Genomic DNA, 17,340 nt, shown 5'->3' on the forward strand with positions numbered 1-17,340 from the left:
TGATAGAGCATTGATACAAGAATTTACACGACACTTGGGCCAGTCCACTTCATCACGCTGTTCTCTCGCATATCAGACCACAAGGGATAGGTTGGCAAACCTCAGTTCAGAGTGAATTTGCACCACGAACCGAATCACTGACTCAAACTGCGGCCAAGCATGACATCGCCATGCTGCAGTGAAATGTGCTGTGGGCAGCTAGTCACGCGACACTTATGCACGGCATGATCCGATGCCAGTGAGACATGCCATGCTCATCCAGGATTGTCATTGATTTGGTACATCATATGAAATAGCTTTAGGAGCTACAAGACGATAAGTTCTTCTGCAGCTACTTTAACAGTAGAAGACGATGTCAGAATAATAAATTAATAAAACTTAAACACACCTTGTCTCCTGGAGAGAGGTCTCTCCAGGGTCCCTTTGTGAACAAAACCTCCTTCTCTTGCAGGAGTTCAGTAAGAGTGTCTTCAAAATTAGAGATCCTGCAAACCAAAAAAAAAATAAGAAGAGGGATCAAGTGCACTCTTCAATATTAAATTATTTTATACACAACAGATGTCACAAAACAAAGAACAAGTCCTGAAAACCGCCTTCAATCTTTTGAAGGATGAACAAAGCAAGGAGATTCCTCGTGTGTCTACAATTAATTTATAATTTCTGCTACATAGCTCAATAAGTTCATTTACTCCTGCCTCCCTTGACATAAGAATTGTCAAGGGTTGACCCCTTCGTAGTCATAGAAATTGTTTCTCACAGAATGCCTATGACATCAGCCCAGTTTGTTTAGTGTAATTCACAGTGCCTTCTAAAGACATACAGGCAAAGCCTAATCAGCCCACACAAACAGATCCATTGCAAAGAACAAAGAGATCTGGTAAATGTGTCTTATCGGAATTTCAGTGCAATATTCTTAAACTAAACAAATAAGATTTCCAAAGTATTGAGCATATAAAAAACATTTGTTTTAACAGAGTTCATCTGAAAAGACAGGTTAATGAGCATGAGTGGTCATTTAAGAATGGTGAGAATGCAATAATCCTTCATCCAGATACAGCTACAACACTGGCTGAATTCCTTTAATGGTTACTGACAGATAAAACAACAAAACAAAAAGCCTTCACACTAAAGTACCACCACCATGAAAAATATATGCAACAGAAAGGAAAATGCAAGATGCAAAAATAAAAGACTGCAGTGAAACCTACAAGCAGCATGCACATATTACAAGCAACCACCACTTTAGACAATCACAATGTATGGTCACCATTTGCATTCCATTCTTGTACTTTACCTAGCTGTTTATGGTAAAACTAGGTTATCTACATATCTAGAAGGGCAATCTAGCATAGCTTAGACTAATGTTTAGATTTATATGAGAACAAATAACACACACACACACAATTGAAACTAGGAAGACAGACAGAAAGCACTGTGTGTACACCTCCCTTTCTTGTCTCGTTTGTGCCTGCATCTGTAGACACACTAAAGACTATGAACCAATAAGCCCAACAACAAGCCTCTGCAGTTCTTTAGTGCCCCTTAAACCTCACTGCAATGCAGTGCCCGGCATTGAAAGCCACAAATTCTGGTAATAATTCATGCTGCACAGCTTTTGACATTATATGTAATTACGCTACGTTACACTGCTTACACATGGGTCCAGTGACATATTTTGTCATAACAGGTTGAAGCAATTTGAGTGGCTCAGAACTGTCAGAACACACTTTCGTGCCTCTTTCTATGAATATCAATTTTTTCTTATACTGATTTAACCTGGTAGAACCTGGCAGCATTGAAAGCACCATAAAAAAGCAGCAGAAATGCAATTTTCTGGAGAAACATTACAGCTATCGCATCTGACTTTCAAATAGTCTATACTACACATGCTAGCTATGCTTTCCCAATTGGAATAGCTTTCACCATGTTCCTTGCTCCATCGTTAAAACTAGGTTTTATCTTTAAGACCAGCACTATAATTTAGAAAATAAAATTCTAGCATCCACAAGAACCTCAACTCATCCCATAATTAAAAGGGTTTTCTTTAAGAAAACGTTTCCCATACAAGTATGAAGACAACTTTTGGGCTCATAAACAGCAGCCACAGATGACGAGGGGGTTTCCCTCCCGTTTCGCAGGGTGGAACGGCAGCATGTGCGACCGACACAAGAGTTCCGCCTATTCCAACAACTGTGGTTAACCACGCGTAAAAAAGGGCCAGAAAAGGAAGGGGGGCCCCCCTCCATGAATACATACATGGTGAAGGCATTCAGCTGTGTTAGGCAAAACAGCTGCAGTGGGGTCTCAATCGCAGAATGCCCCTTACACGATGGGTGCTGCTGCCGCTGCTGCAGAGGCAGGTGGCTGTCACAAGTGTCGCGTCAGGACCCTCACCTTCTTCTATGCCCCCCTCCCCACAAGAGGCAGCTTTTCTCTGTCCATTCATTGCTCACCGGGGGCGTGAAATAAGCAAAGTTTGGCACTGCTGTTTCCATTTTTCACTCTTCTCTCTACTCCTTGATGTAACCCTTTTCTTCAGCAATACCTCACTCATAATGAACTTGCAGTAAGTGTGTGACACATATGGTCATTGAGTATTGCTATTAAATATCGAAGTAAAATTTAATTTCGGAACATATTGTGTTCTCTAAATCTTGCTCATTTAATAAGTCAACACTTTGTTTTCGTTAAAGTAGCATTCTGCATTTTCTAATTTAGTCAATAAAATTTAAAAGCACAGTCACCAGTAAAAAGAAGTTAATACAAATTTACCCAAATATAGATTTTTAGGGTCTTCAGTTATGATCACGTGACCTCATTCACTTTACTGCACTGGTACTTCTCAGCAAACTGAATGATGTCGTAGCAACTAGCCCTAGCTGAAGCCTTATGTCACATAACAGTGCCGTGAATATGTTTGCAGAAAAAAAAGGTAACACGATGAAGGCATTCAATTGGCAACAAACTCCTCACACAACCTTGTCATTAAGCTTACATTTTTAATGAGAAATTTAAATGAACTGCTCTCAATAATGACGGAACGAGAAGTTGAGTCTAACCTTTTGCACGAAGTGTACAAACTCCTTCCTTTGCATTTACAAATGCTGCTAATTCAATGGAATGAGATGCCTGCAACATGCTTTGTGTGTATGTTGACTGCATTCTTGAAATTGTAGATGAGAAGCACTGTGAAGCCAGTAGTAGCTTCCGAGAGTACTATGTTGCTGTTGCAGAAAAGAGGAGCCGTGGCATGCAACGAAAAATTCCTCATGACTTGCACCTAATTACACAGGTGAGTCATTCTCATACTGTGCATAGACTGTGAACTCAGACTGGATCTACAGGACCTTCCTGTATCCAATGCAAACATTGAAAGAACACTATGCTTCTTTCTTCAATTGAGTAAGAGTGTGCAACAATAAACAACTCCAGCATTGATCAATATGCATTTATGCATTACAGTGAACTGTAATAACCATAAACCTTCTGCTGTTGTAAATGCTGACTCTAAATAAACATTCCTGAGGCTTGTGCATAAACGTACAAGTGACAAAAAACAATTCATTCACATTCACCAAGTGCCTCACCCGGCGTCCATGCGGCGGTGCACTACAGGCTATACTCCTCCTTTGGTGCAAGCAAAACTAAAAGGCAGCTAACACTAAAAAGGCCGAGAAGCTCCAAATTTCACTGCAGCACAAAAGAAGTCTCCAATAAAGTCAAATTCATGTGGAAAAATGCCTACACTGGAAACGCAGAGCCCTACCTGCAAGTGCTCCTGATGGTTAATGTGTGTGATATGTATGGTCACCAATGTAAACAGTATTTTAGTATCAGTACCACCATTATCCTCTTTCATACTACTGAAAAGCTGTAGAACCACTATATGGTCCGACCACACACTGGTGCTATATTTGGAATTATTTACTTAGCAGCACAATGTGCTATCAGAGCACATTGTGGTTTGCTAACGCACTGTGCTAACAAATCTTGCATTGTTATAGCGCAACCTTTTTGTAAAACAGTACTACCGCTCACAATTAACTCAAACAACCTCTGTAACTTACACAGGCGCTGATTTCTACCATTTATAATGGCCACTACAGTAACACACAAACAGCAATTGCCTGCCTCCTTCTTGCTAGACTTTAACATCATCTGCATATTATCTTTGTGTCTGCAGTAAGGTAGCCGGACTTGTGCAAAAGAATGCACCTTAAAGCTGAGAAATAGCAGTCCAGGTATTTTAGCTGCAGTTCTGCAACAGTAACTGAAGTTTTTATAATGAGCTACATATTGTATTGGAATTGGATAGCTGTAAACAGATATATGTATATTTTACTAAATGTGGCTTGGTTCTATGTTCCCCTGACTTAATTTTTTACTGGATTAATAGAAAACGGTGCCAAGAAAGTGGGTAAGTACTTCTTGTTTTGATGTGCGAACGGTTCTGTTCGCTCGGTCGTCAACCTTTGCCTCTGGGCGTTAGTGAGCAAGCCATGTTGTAGGGAACAAGCAGGCAGCAGGGAGAACTATTGGGGAAAGAGGGAAGGCCACTAGGGATCACACCTGGAAGTTAGGGAGAAATTAGAAATAAGGACGAGAACTGGAGGGAAAAATAAGCAGGTAGCAAAGCAAAAAGTGAGAGAAAATAATCATAACAAAGAAAACAAGCAAAGGGGTTCCAAAAGTGTCTCAGCTGCCATATTGGTATTTCTTAAAAATCTGACTAGTTCCTCTAATTCACTGCCACGTTCAGAATATAGTTTTTCAGCCTAGCTCTAGGCTTGAGCATGTTACAGGAGACCTAAATGTGTACTACCACTTGAATTAATGGTCAGCTTTGAATTAAAGAGTCAGCTTTGCTACGCTCAGAAACAAGAATCTTTGTTTTGTATTGTAATGTAGACAGACTTGTATGTCACAGAAAGAAACTTGGCAATTACAATTACCATTATTTCATTTAGAAATGTAATTTATTCCAATTATCAATTACTGCCTTAGGGAAGTAACTGAGCAATTACTAAATTGTAATCGCTAATTCTTACGCTACTCTTCTTCCAACCTTGATTAATAGGGCACAAATACAGTAAACAGAATGAGCTGGCCTGGCTCCTTCAGTGCGTCCTCAACAGCCCTTCACCTGTTTATATTCACTGACAATTTTTTTTCTTCAAGATTTTCTTCAATCGTCTCCCTTTGTTATACTGTCAAGATGGCAGCAACGACATTGAAAAGTTATTTGATGTGTATGATGGGGGGAAGAGCAACGTTGTAAAGAACAAGTAACCATGAGCACAAGATTGAAGTTACTCAATGATGCAATGTTCGCATCTGGGTTTTTTTATGAAATGCAGCAGGTCAGTGCTGCTGGGATTCAGAGCATGCGCTTATGGTAGATCTAGTGAAACAGCTGAAAAAATTGTCCTCAGATGACTTAGTGCCATCGACGTTCCATGTGGTCATTTCTATAGAGCCACAGCCGTGCCAGTTCAAATAATTAGTCAGCATCTGGTTGAACGTTAAGATGGGGAAACAAATAATGAGAATTCGGATTTGCTTGTCTGAACATGTGCAACTGCGAGGCTGCTGCATGGCACGACCACGGTTGTTTATTTCCAACCAAATTCAGGTGCTCAAAGCTGCGTTGCCTGTTACAACCCGTCTTGTGACTAAAGGAACTGGTTACGTGTAACTGGTTGCTGAAAAAAGTGATCGAATTACAGAGTATTACCGTGTAAAAAGTAATCAATCAATTCCAAAAATACCTGTAGCTGTATTTGATTAAATGTAATTAAATTTAATTCGTTACATACAAGTCTGACAGAAAAACACAAAGCTATAATAAAATGTGTTTCACTTCTAATGATATTTATGAAACACAAAGGCCCAGTCATTACATCTGGTCATCAATACAGCTGGACTGCAGTAGGGATGATACCTAGGCATAATCATGGATTAATTGTAGCATGTTAACGACAGCAACATGTCAATGTGCACACCACCACCAATTAGTAAGCTGCAAAAGCAGGGGAGGCAAGAGCCACATATGTCGATCATGCTAGGTTGGTAAATTATCATCAATAATTGAACAGAAGAAAAACAAAGAAAGACATGCTGAAATGAGGAAAAGAATGCAAACATAAGTCATAACAACAATGTTATTTTTTAATATGAAACATCAATTGGAACTGGTCACTGCATTCCCATGTCTCATATGAAACAATGCCTAAGGTTGCAAACATACTTCATATAATACATAATGCATACTTCATATATAAATATAATGTTTATAGTCAGCAGCTAATGCCATTAATGTCTCCAATGTGAAATGGGTGAAGTGGCAAGGTTAAAAAAAAACAATAATGCCAGAAATAAAAAATAACCAGCAGCTGGACTGCTTGCCACTAGGGCCTTCCCAGGGTGAAATTCACAGGGTCAACTTGTGAATTTGAAGTCATCCTTGAAGTCATCTCCAAAGATAATGCCATCAAGCACGCTGACAGATGGCCTCGACTGAGGCCACCTGCTCAGTGATCCACTGAGCAACAATAAAGTTTTTTTCTCTCTCTTTCTAAAGATAACAACGCAGAGTATAGCTGGCATACTTTCGTACAAAGGCCACTGTGCTACAGGGTAGAGAATACAGCATCCGCATACACAGAATAACAGAGTAGATTCCACGGAGCATTAAAAGTAACCATGGATTCCAAGGGGGAACTCACAAAACAGATGACTGCCGGGTAATAAACCTGAGCAGCCGAGCGCAAATGTCAGGAACAACCAGGCTCTCGGGATTGAGAAGTGCGTCTTCCAATTCCTGCACAGAGAAGGAGAAAGGTCCATGAGTGAACTTTGCTGCACATATAGTTCCGTGGTGCATATAGTAGTGATGCACACGTAATACTGCTGCACATACTGAGTACTGCATAAATGGGAGCACCAGGTACATATGACTCTTCAAACTAAACCACTGGTTCCTTCGCACTGAAATTTCATGCAAATGTAGCAATTCACAGTGGGTCCAACTTCGGTGTAGCAGAACAGTGGCATCATCTTTCACAACTATGGAAAATACATGGTGTTCAAAGTAGCTGTAGCGGATGGTGCCCCCCTTCCATCACAAAGAAATCGACACGTTTTGAGCGGTGTCAACCCAGAAAATGTACAGATCAGGCTTATTGTGGATGAAACAGGCAAGCAACAACCAGAAACGTAAGCAGTGCTAAATAATGAAATGAAATACTCATCTCATTACATGAAGCACAAAAAACTGCACACTGGGAACAAGAGTGTGCAACATTAGCAGTACAGAAATGTTTTGCATTCACTGACTATCCCTGGTGTAAAAATTTAATAGAAACATATTAAGGCATCTGCAATGTTTTACCAGGAGTGAAATGACAATCAGAAAAGATGCACACGCGACGAGTGTCTGCCTATGACCTGCAATGGCATGATACCATTATTTTACAAGGTCACTGTTTAATCATCTTAGTTATTGCTTTTTTTTATCTTGTACCCATTAACATATTCGCAAAGTAAAACAAACAACACGATTGTAATAAATCGGCGCCGTGTTTTTTCGCTCGTTCACCGTCTCCTATTCGCGCTGTCTGCACAGGTTTGTCACGACACTGTACCGAGTTGCCCAACCTACCGCTAGTTTACGGAACTCGAGGGGCGCTCGAACCATGACGGTCTTCAGTGACCGCATGTGTTGCAACGAGATTGTGCTTTTGGACGAAAAATCAAAGGCGAAAGGTCAGTGTCACGGTTCGTTCCGGCAGCGGTCAGAGGCCGACCGGTGACAGCGGTCGTCCGTCTGCCGCCAAGCGCTGCCGAACGTGTGTTATCTGCCGGTGTGTTATCCATCGTACTGTGACGCCGCGGGCAAACACGTCGCAAGGCGCAACACACAACGGGGCGTAATCGCGGCTTGTCTCGTGACCGCCGATAAACACCGATAACGGCGGCCGCGTTTCCTCGCGGAGTGGCACAACACAACGACGTAGACTACGGCCAGCTCGCGCTACACATGCGGATACGAAGGATCCATTAAAAATATATATAGTAAGCTGCGCGGGAAGGTCCAACTTTTGGAATAATAAAAAGAGGGCTCCCACGGAGACCAGAAGCTTGGTACGTCACAAAACGACGACGTAAAAGCGAAACACTGGCGGCATCGCCATTTGGGAATTCCCGCACTACGTCCCCCCTGATCTGGTGACTCATCTTGACGTCTGACTGAGAATGGTGAACTGCTTCTTAGAAGAAAGGAGGGAATGGGGGGGAAGGGGGGGGGGCGGTCATCCAACGTTCGAAAACGAACGAAAACTCTACATTGAAACTTTTCTAGCTTTATCGGGTAAATTGGGTAGGGTAAACCGAGAACCTCCATTTTAGTAGTGCTGACAACCCATACTTTTACCCGTTCCACCACTGTCTGAAGTTTACAAGCACTGTGTGCTCAGAGTGACTCCGCTATGTTATCACATATATTATGTGATAAAGAAAGCGAATAAAGTGTATTGATTTGCATTGTATTGTAACGATCGAACTAAAGCAGAGTTCCGAAAGTGTAACTAGTATATTATTTTAACAAAGAACTCGCACATAAAAATATACGGTAGAAGAGTAGAAGAGACGCGTAGGGTACAGCTAATAATTCGCATCACAATTTGTGTGAAGCGTCTCATATTAAGAGAGCTACGGACGATTACAAGTTACCCTCCTCCATAACCATGCATTTTCTCCTCAACTCGTTCGCCGAATGATCGGGGTTAAGCTCCGCCTTCCCTGGCTCTGCGCCATGAAGGCACGTCGTGTCGTCTACTTCCGGTTCTTTAAGAGCGAGCGAGCGAAGCCTCCCCAACCTCTCCGCCAGCTACGTAACAGTCGACCGCAAGCAAGAGCTACCTACCCAAGCAGTGTGAGTTGTTAGCATTGTGTCGCAGCGCCCAACGTGTCTGGTATTCCCGTAACCACAGGCGAGCTGAGCGTTTCAACGGATGGGTGGAGGCATAAATTCATGCTGATGAAGCAACTTCAGCGTAGACGTAGGTGAGCGGCCTGATCGGTCGGCACAGTCCAGCTACCTGTTGGCGCAAATCTTAACCACCCAAGAAAAGAGCTACTCTAACCAAGTGCAAAACATTCTAAACATTTATAAAAACAGCATGTTAACCCTTTGAGGGTCGATTTTTTTCGCCACATGCGACCACTCAGGGTCGATTTTTTTTATTGCACATTTAAATTCTTCAGAGGGAGCTATTTCGAAAAAAAATTACTGTAATTTTTCTAGGGTGACCGTAAAGTGAGAAAAAAATGTTTGGCGTTGGCATGTATGGACTGTTTATTCATGAAAAACAATAAAAAATAGCAAATAAAGTTATAAGATTTTTAAAAAGTTGGCGCATTGTTATACACAATGTGCACACGAGAAAAATACACAAGAAGAATGTGCACACAAAAATTTTTTGCAAGTCTCAAATGTTCCTTTTGCACTAATACTTCTTCAGCGTGTGGTAGTTCTTGAAGCATGGCTCCACGCAGAGCGGTTTGTTGCACTCAGCGCGCATGTACCTTGTGTCCTCGCGATATTTTTGCGGCCGAGTGGTGTTGGCGCAGACATGGCACCTCCTCTGGGTACTGCTTCTTTGAGCAGACGTGGGAGGCAACTTCGGAATAAAGGGCCAAAAAAGGAAACGCATGCACGGCGGCATCCTTCGTATGCGGACTCCTGTGAGCAACAACCGAGCGGGCAACAGGCGGTCACCCTTTGAGTGACAAGAACGAGATAGCCATCAGTTTCGCGAGCACAAGAAGCCGAAACCGCGTGCGGAACAAAACCGAAACTAACCGCCGCGCGCCCGCGAGCGTGCCAATGCGCGAGCGGTAGCAGACGCGCCGGAGCAAGAAAAAACTATAGAACGAAAACTGAAAGAGAGAGACGCGAGGAAAAAATTTCATGTATTCCCACATAGTAGCACCACATGCCAGGCAAGAAAAAGTTAGGAAATTAGCGCGCGTTTTAAACGTACAGACGGCGCCGTAAATATACGGCATCGACCATTTTCGGACCTGTTCGCGGCGCCGTATATTTACGGCGTCGACCCTCAATGGGTTAACGAGTACGCTCCTGCGAAAAATTTACACCAGCAACAAATAATACACTTCGTTACTGCTACTGTGTTTGGTTGAGCTCTGTGCCACAAGTGGCTGCACCGTGCATATAATTCACGTTTGCGTTCATCCCGTGAAACGGAACGGTCAAGCGGCCAGGCACTCTCCACTCGCCTGCGTTTACCCGAATACCAAACTCGCGAAATGCTATTAGAGACTTTTAGCGTGTCCGGTATTCGGGCAAGCGCGCGCGGTTTTCCGATTTAGCGGGGGCGTCAAGATGAGCGGCCAGATTGGTGGCGCCAGCTGGTGGCGCAAAGCTCAACCACACAAACACAGAGCTAATTACTATATTCTGCTTAGCTGCTGGCGTAAATTTTCTACAGTGGCGTAATCGTGTTCACAATTACGCCGCTGCCAAAAATTTGCACGAGTGGCGAAGCAGGATATGGTGAGTTACTGCAGTTTTAGCTATGCGTTTGTCTGGTTGAGCTCTACAACACCAGGCGGCTTCACCGCTCACGTTTGCTCCCCGACCATCCGGTAATCCACCCAAACCGCTCCCGTTTACCGGAATAGCGTACAAGCTAAAAGTCTCTGTAGTAATTCTCCGGTGTAAAGTGGCGGCCGCAAACGCGCAAATCCTGGCGCCGATCGGATACCGATAGTCCGATGCGCTGCAGCCGCTCCGCTCGTCTGCTGCCTTGTAGAGGGACACGTTATCGCTACTTGACATATTGCCAGTCACTAAGTTTGCAGCCCACAACGCAACAAAGGCGATTCACGGTGTTCACGAAAAGACAGACCGACAGTGACCGCGGAGCTCTCGTAAGACGGAGCACGTTGTGGCACAAGCAGACAACACTTGCTATGTGCCGGAAGTGCTTAAGTGTACTGAGAAATTGTTACCGCGCATTTTCTTTGTTACTTTCTTTTTACAGAAACAAATTAACTAACATTCCAAATATTACGAACAACATTTGTTCGCCATTAAGTTGGAAAGATTATCGATGACGCGCCCTGTGCAGCCAATTGGATAGCTAGCCCTACTGACGTCATTAGGACAATTTACGTCAAATGGGTAGGCACGGCTGAAAAGTGCACACTTTACGCGGGGCATTTAGATGTGTCAATTAATGATCAGAAGGACCTACTCTAACGACTCAGTACGTTTGTACAAAATCGTCAAAAGCGTTTCAGGGTCCCTTTAAGAGTGTAATCCTGTCGCACAACGATGATAATCACCCTTCTCGAGCGCATTACTGTTCGGCTACCTGAACACTCCTGACCGGAACGCCTACAGCGCCGTTCCTGATCGATTTGACTCTAAAGCTACAGTGGGCCTATGAAGGATGTGTGTGTGTGTGGGGGGGGGGGGGTCTCCGGATTAATTTGGACAATCTGGGCTTCTTTAACGCGCACCTATACCTAAACGGACGAGTTTTTGCATTATAGGCCCCCTCAAATGATAGCCTAAGCTCGAACCCAAAACCTCGTGCTCAGCATCGGAGCGCCATAGCCACTGGCGCAAGGAGTTACGAAACGAAATGAACACTACAGTGACGAGTACATGTGCAAATGCAAACTTACACCCCACATGGTGTAAAGTTCATTGTTTCTATTTTTAACAGTAACAATGTGCCCAGAAATGCGCAAAATATTTTTGCAATGTCTTTCATTGTCAAATCTTTCAGATCCCAATCATACAGAGTCGATCATTTTGGCATTAAAAAAAGGGGGGGAGGGGGGGAGGTCTACCTGCTTCCACAGCACTATTGGTGCCCACGTCAACGCAACTGTTTATTTCAATATTTTCTTCATTTTTTAATGCTAGGTCACGAGGCGGCTGAGAAAGGTGGCATGCAAGATTACAGGGTAAGGACTAAAACGAAAAAAAAAAAAAGAAGAAGAAGCCCAGCTGCCACTCTCATTGCCAACCCCATAGTTTTTGGCTCGCCTAGATCAGCAATACAGGCTGGAAAAAAAAAAAAGGAAAGGGACGAGAAAAAAGAAAGTTGCTAAAAAAAAATGACGAAACTACGGTAGACGCCAGCGTGACCCCACCGCCAGCAGCCGCCTTCACGCGACCTATCGTCGTTTCCGAGATGGCGCTACAGGCGCTTAGGTGACAAAGGAGAGCGCCAGAAGGCGAAGAGGGAGGGGGGGGGGGGGGAGCGCCAGCCTACGGCGGCAGAAAGCGGGAAGGGCGAAAAATCGATACCGTCCGTCCGCGACGCGAGAGTGCGTTGCCATAAACGCCGTCTCTCTAGATGCGTGCAGCGTCGAAGAGGCTGCAGCGTTACAGCGTCAACGCACAAGGAACCCAGGACACACATGAAACACGTGTTTCTCTCACGCAACGGTTTAGTACGCGCTAGGCTGTAGTGCTGTTTTAGCACGACGCGCCAAGAGGCCAACCTCACAACCCTAGACACTTGAGAAACGACGCAAAGGATCAGCCTACAACGTCAGCAGGGGCACATGTATGCGAGATTACTATGGTGGACAAATGAAACGCGAATTTGAAAGTGTTGGGTAGAACCATCGTTTCTGTGAAACAACTTCAAAGTACAGTTTTGCCAAAGAAACGCACGAGGCCGTCACAGGTGACCGTGTGCCATAAAACAATCGTAGCAGCCGAAATCATGGCGACGTCGCACTAGACGGCGAAAGCGGAAACGAAACGAACGCGCTCGGCCAGGCCTAACTTGTTCACGTTTCCTTCGTGCACGATGGTAACCCAGTTCGCAGAAACAACGCAGCCTCACCTCCAGCATCGACCGCTATCGCAGGGCTATGGAATCAACGAAAATGAACGGTAACTGCGCCACTAACTTGCAGTTCGACAGATTTGGTTAAACTTGAGGAGCACGCCTATGTAGTATCGTAGCAGTGATTGCAATCGGACAACAGATATAGTTCGACAGGCCATAGCTTTCATCAAACGATGTCTAACACGTAAATGCTGAGATGTGCTCTAAATGCTCCAAGTGTGGTTGATACCGTAAACCAGACAAAGCGATTAAGTTATACCTAACAGACTGCGAACAAACAGGTCAGTCAACGATGGCTCTACAATTCTAGGGCCGCGTCCAAGAAACGGCTCAGGAGCTCGCGAAATTCGGCGCTATATTTTCCCGCGCAGTAGTAACGGATTGCGGCGTTCACCGTGCTGCAACCATTTAGGCAGACCAGAAGTGCGGAGTTTCGCTCCAAGTCTCTCCCATCTTTCCCGCGCTCTAGGCATCCCCTTCTCCCTCTCTCCCGTTTCCCTCCCTCCCACGTCGCTCGGGCTCCAGCATTCTACTCGATTCCTCTCAGTATCGGCCTGTCTTTAATTTTATGATTTGCCATCCCCTTACCCTCGACTTCTCGAAGCGCCATATTACGTCGCGCGATCCAATCAGACGACACGCAGGCTTGAATCATAGCAGGAAAGAAAACTAATGTTAAGCTGTTCCCTCAGACATACACAGAGCGAAAGGGGGCCTACGAGCATCCTCCACCGCGCAATAGCGCGACGCAAAATTGATTAGGAAGCGTCTAGCCAGCCTAGTCCTGTGTTGATTCTCCGCCACCTCGGGTACATAAAGACTCTCACCGCAATGCACTGAAAAATTAAAGTCGATAGAGAGTTGCGGCTCACAGCGAATCGTCTAAACCTTAAGCACGGTATAACTAGGGTGAGGCCTCTACGTTTAGAACGTAAACAAACCGAAAAAGCTCTGCGCTAGAGGGAAAAAAGCGCTAAAAAACGAGCCTGGTGGCATGTGTACTTCCCCGTTTCAAAAGGAATGATTATCTCTTCCATCATCACCAGACGGAGTGGACATGCAAATATGCCTCCTGGTCACCAGTCTCGCTCGGTCACGCGACCTTCGCAATGACCCGCGTGAATGCGTGCTAAAGGTGGTACATCATTCATAGCACGACTCACTGCCGCTGCTGTTACTCATGTAAACTGTAACATCGCTGCTACCTTTCAATAGACCTAGCCTAAACCAAAAAGCGCGGCTGTCGAGGTGATGATAGGAATATTTATAACAGTTACCCTGTTTGGAGTGCGAAAGTCAACCGGCAGGCGTTTGCCGAAGTTGCCGGCTTTAACTGATCTATATCTTATTCTAGTAGCGTGCGAGTGCAATTAATTAATATCGATAATCAATCGGTAGCTCCTGGAGCTCAAATCTACCCAGGCCCTACGCGTAGAAAGCCGCGCCGGTCGTTGCACAGTCGCAAGGGCACTACATGATGTATCATCTCGGAAGAACGCCCTCTTTGTGTCCGCGCAGCCTTTCAGTTTCGATACATCATGCCCGCTATAGGAGCACGCCACAAGTGCGCCTTCGTAGTTGCGGCACGTAGGCATTCAGTAGTGGCCTCCGAGATCGTGACGGTGCACGACTGCGTTTGAATGATTGCAGACCTCTCCACGGGCGTCGCTATATGAAGTTATGTAACACCGAATCCAAAGGACGAGCGCAAATGAGACGGGAAAGAGGGGAATAAAATCACGGGGCCTTCGTCAATTCATCCATGTATATTCAACCACCCTGTATTTACCCCCCCCCCTCTCTCTCTCTCTCTCTCTCTCTCTCTCTCTCTCTCTCTCTCTCTCTCTCTCTCTCAATATATATATATATATATATACACACACACCCACACACACACCCATACCTTCACTTTCTGCGGCGGGAAATAAATGCGTCGCCATGGCAACCTGCCCGGCACTACTGCCTCAAAGCTGAACCAGACGCACTGCAGGATCGATAGTTGGGTAAAGTTACGATGCGTAAACTCTCCGGTGCCGCTAACGAAGTCGCTAACCGCTCGCGACCCCTCTACGTTATTCCCTTCACAAAGTACTCGAGTGTTAACCTTATACGTTCTCCGAGTGCAACCGCGGTTATACGGCGGCGGAGGGTTTGGTAACGGAGTTATTAGTCGTCTCGCGTAGTCTGCAAAAGTGGCGAAGAGCGAGACCTTGCAAAGCGAAGCCGCACTATCATTAGGGCATGTGAATCCCATCAACAAAATACGCGACCTCCCGACGCAGCACCACAATCTACCGTCTTCAGTACCATGCAGCGGCAGGATCAAAAAACGCAGACGACAAATTTGAAAAGCAGACAACTTGATCGCCGCGCCAACGCACACGAGCAAGGAGACAAAAAGGAAAAGGCTTATAAATAGACACGGAAGCTTGCGGATGGCAACGAGTCTATACCACCGCAAAATAGGATCATCCGATCCATATATATATGTATGTATATTTATTCATTTTTTCCTCTCCCGCGAAATCCTCTTACTCGTCTATACAGAAAACGTTGACACGGCACGGGCACGCAAAGGCAGCTAGTCTTTTGACTTTCCCGATCGCGCCTGGCACAGAATCGCTTGCTTACACTAGCATCTTTTGACGGCACCCTCTCCGTCCATACGCAGGCACGCGCAGAGTGCAGAAGTAGGTTTTTCTATGACTCCAAAAACCACTAAACTGTACAAAGCCACGAAACGCTGAATCCATAAGACGCACGTGGGTATGGTTTATTGCTTCAGTTCTGTCTGTAAAAGCGGTAGACGTGCGCTTCAGAGCGCAGATGAACTACATGACTCGGATCCCGAGATTACTTCGTCTCCGTCGACCCAACAGTCGACAGAAAACTCTTCCACGAATTGAAGCGAAAAGTGCATATTTACATTGGAATTAGGCATGCAAAACACACCCAGTATTCGTTTCAATAAAGAAAAGCACAAGTGTCAAAACCATATGATGGATGATCAAGCGCGCTCGAACAACACGTCCGCAGCATGCGTTTCCCGGTAAAGATTACGGTTACGTAAGCTGTTGTTGCCGGGAAGCAGCAACTATAGCATACGAAGCATGGAGTGACGTCATTACACCTTCATATCTAAAAGAGGGCCCGCCTAGCAACTGATTTCATTTGTGATCTGATAGCGCTACGGGAAGGCCACGCATAGTCAGGACTCCCGAAGAGCAGCGTGAACACGATGATGAAAGAAACAGCGACGTCTATATGCACAGCGGCGTCACGCTCATTTAATTGTCTTGCTGTCAATCATGTAGCGCGCTGCTCAATCGTTCAAGGCTACGTCCCATTGGTCTATCGGATCAGGCGATACCACAGCTTCGCTGGCAAACCGCCTTCACAGCGTGGATTGGAGCCCACTTTATTGATGTTCGTATTCATCGTAAATGGAAAGGAAATGAAAGCGGCAGAAAAAACAAGCTGGCGAACGCGCAGTCTCTGCACGACAAGTGAACATATGAACACTTGCTGCGACATGCTACGAAGTTGGCAGGTCGCAGATTACGCAAATTTGCAAAGCACCGACCTACGCTTATTTCGCGGAGTAGCAAAGCACCAAAAAGTGACGTAAGGAGGGAACACTGAATTCGAAATCGACAAGCAAACATGTATGTGTCAAGCCAAACAGGGCTGGGAATCGCAGGATATTTATCAGATTGGAGCCAATGTTTCGACAACGGGACTTTAGGCCGCGATGAAGACAAGTGCCCATTGTTAGATATGGAGCTGGTTCCTGAGGCTACTTCGAGTTCCCCAAACCGCTTCGAGTGGCAGCACAACTAATTGAGGAATGCAGAGGCAGGAAAGCGCATTCCAGAGAAGCGGCCGAGCAAACAAGTTTAAGGCAACAAGTTCGTGCGTCGCCGGGATTAGAAGGGGGCCTGGGACAATGGAGCGCAATCGACCCCCTTCGTCTTTGAAGAAGGCTGTTGCCACCGCTGCGGAGCCGAGTCGCCGGGATTTGCAGGTGGGCGTCGGACAATGGAGCAGGTGCAGCCCCCCCTCCTTCTCCAGCCTACAAGTGGATTGCCAGTCTGCGTGGCAAGACCGCAGAGAGCCCCGACAGGTGTGCCACGCGACACGGGCGCCTACCATTGGCTGCAAGTGGCGTCATCGGAGTGGACTCTCCCATTGGTCAAACATGACGTGACTTGCAGTGCTCGAAGGGCTTATAAGAAGCCTTCCAGAGAGACCTGAGGATTCTGGGACATGCCCTGATTCCCTGATTCACCTCTCTCGAACTTCTTGCCGCGGGCCGCAGCGTCCGAGTTGCTGCCGGCCCGTAATGTCTGTACGACTGGTACTTGTCGCTCACGTGCCCTGTACATAATGTAAGAATAAAAACCTCCCAAGTTTTGTGGGTTTCCATCCCGAAGCCCGTCCT

At 45.4% G+C, this 17,340-nt stretch overlaps 1 protein-coding gene across 9 annotated transcripts in view; it reads right to left on the minus strand.

The window, feature by feature from the left end:
• The window catches only part of LOC135911119 (collagen alpha-1(I) chain-like), a 162,609-nt gene that overhangs the window by 51,650 nt on the left and 93,619 nt on the right, over window positions 1–17,340 (minus strand). For 7 of the 9 annotated variants that reach the window (XM_065443239.2, XM_065443237.2, XM_065443244.2 and 4 more), the window contains exons 3-4: window positions 6,726–6,820; window positions 389–485 (exon numbers count right to left, since the gene is read on the minus strand). In XM_065443239.2, the coding sequence (XP_065299311.1) occupies window positions 389–485; window positions 6,726–6,820 (192 nt within the window). Of the gene's footprint in view, window positions 1–388; window positions 486–4,425; window positions 4,528–6,725; window positions 6,821–7,660; window positions 7,858–17,340 lie in introns of those variants that run through there. The other 2 variants (XM_065443243.2, XM_065443245.1) reach the window with 2 other exon arrangements.

This window comes from Dermacentor albipictus, chromosome 9, assembly GCF_038994185.2.
Source record: "Dermacentor albipictus isolate Rhodes 1998 colony chromosome 9, USDA_Dalb.pri_finalv2, whole genome shotgun sequence".
NCBI classification, from domain to species: Eukaryota; Metazoa; Arthropoda; class Arachnida; order Ixodida; family Ixodidae; genus Dermacentor; species Dermacentor albipictus.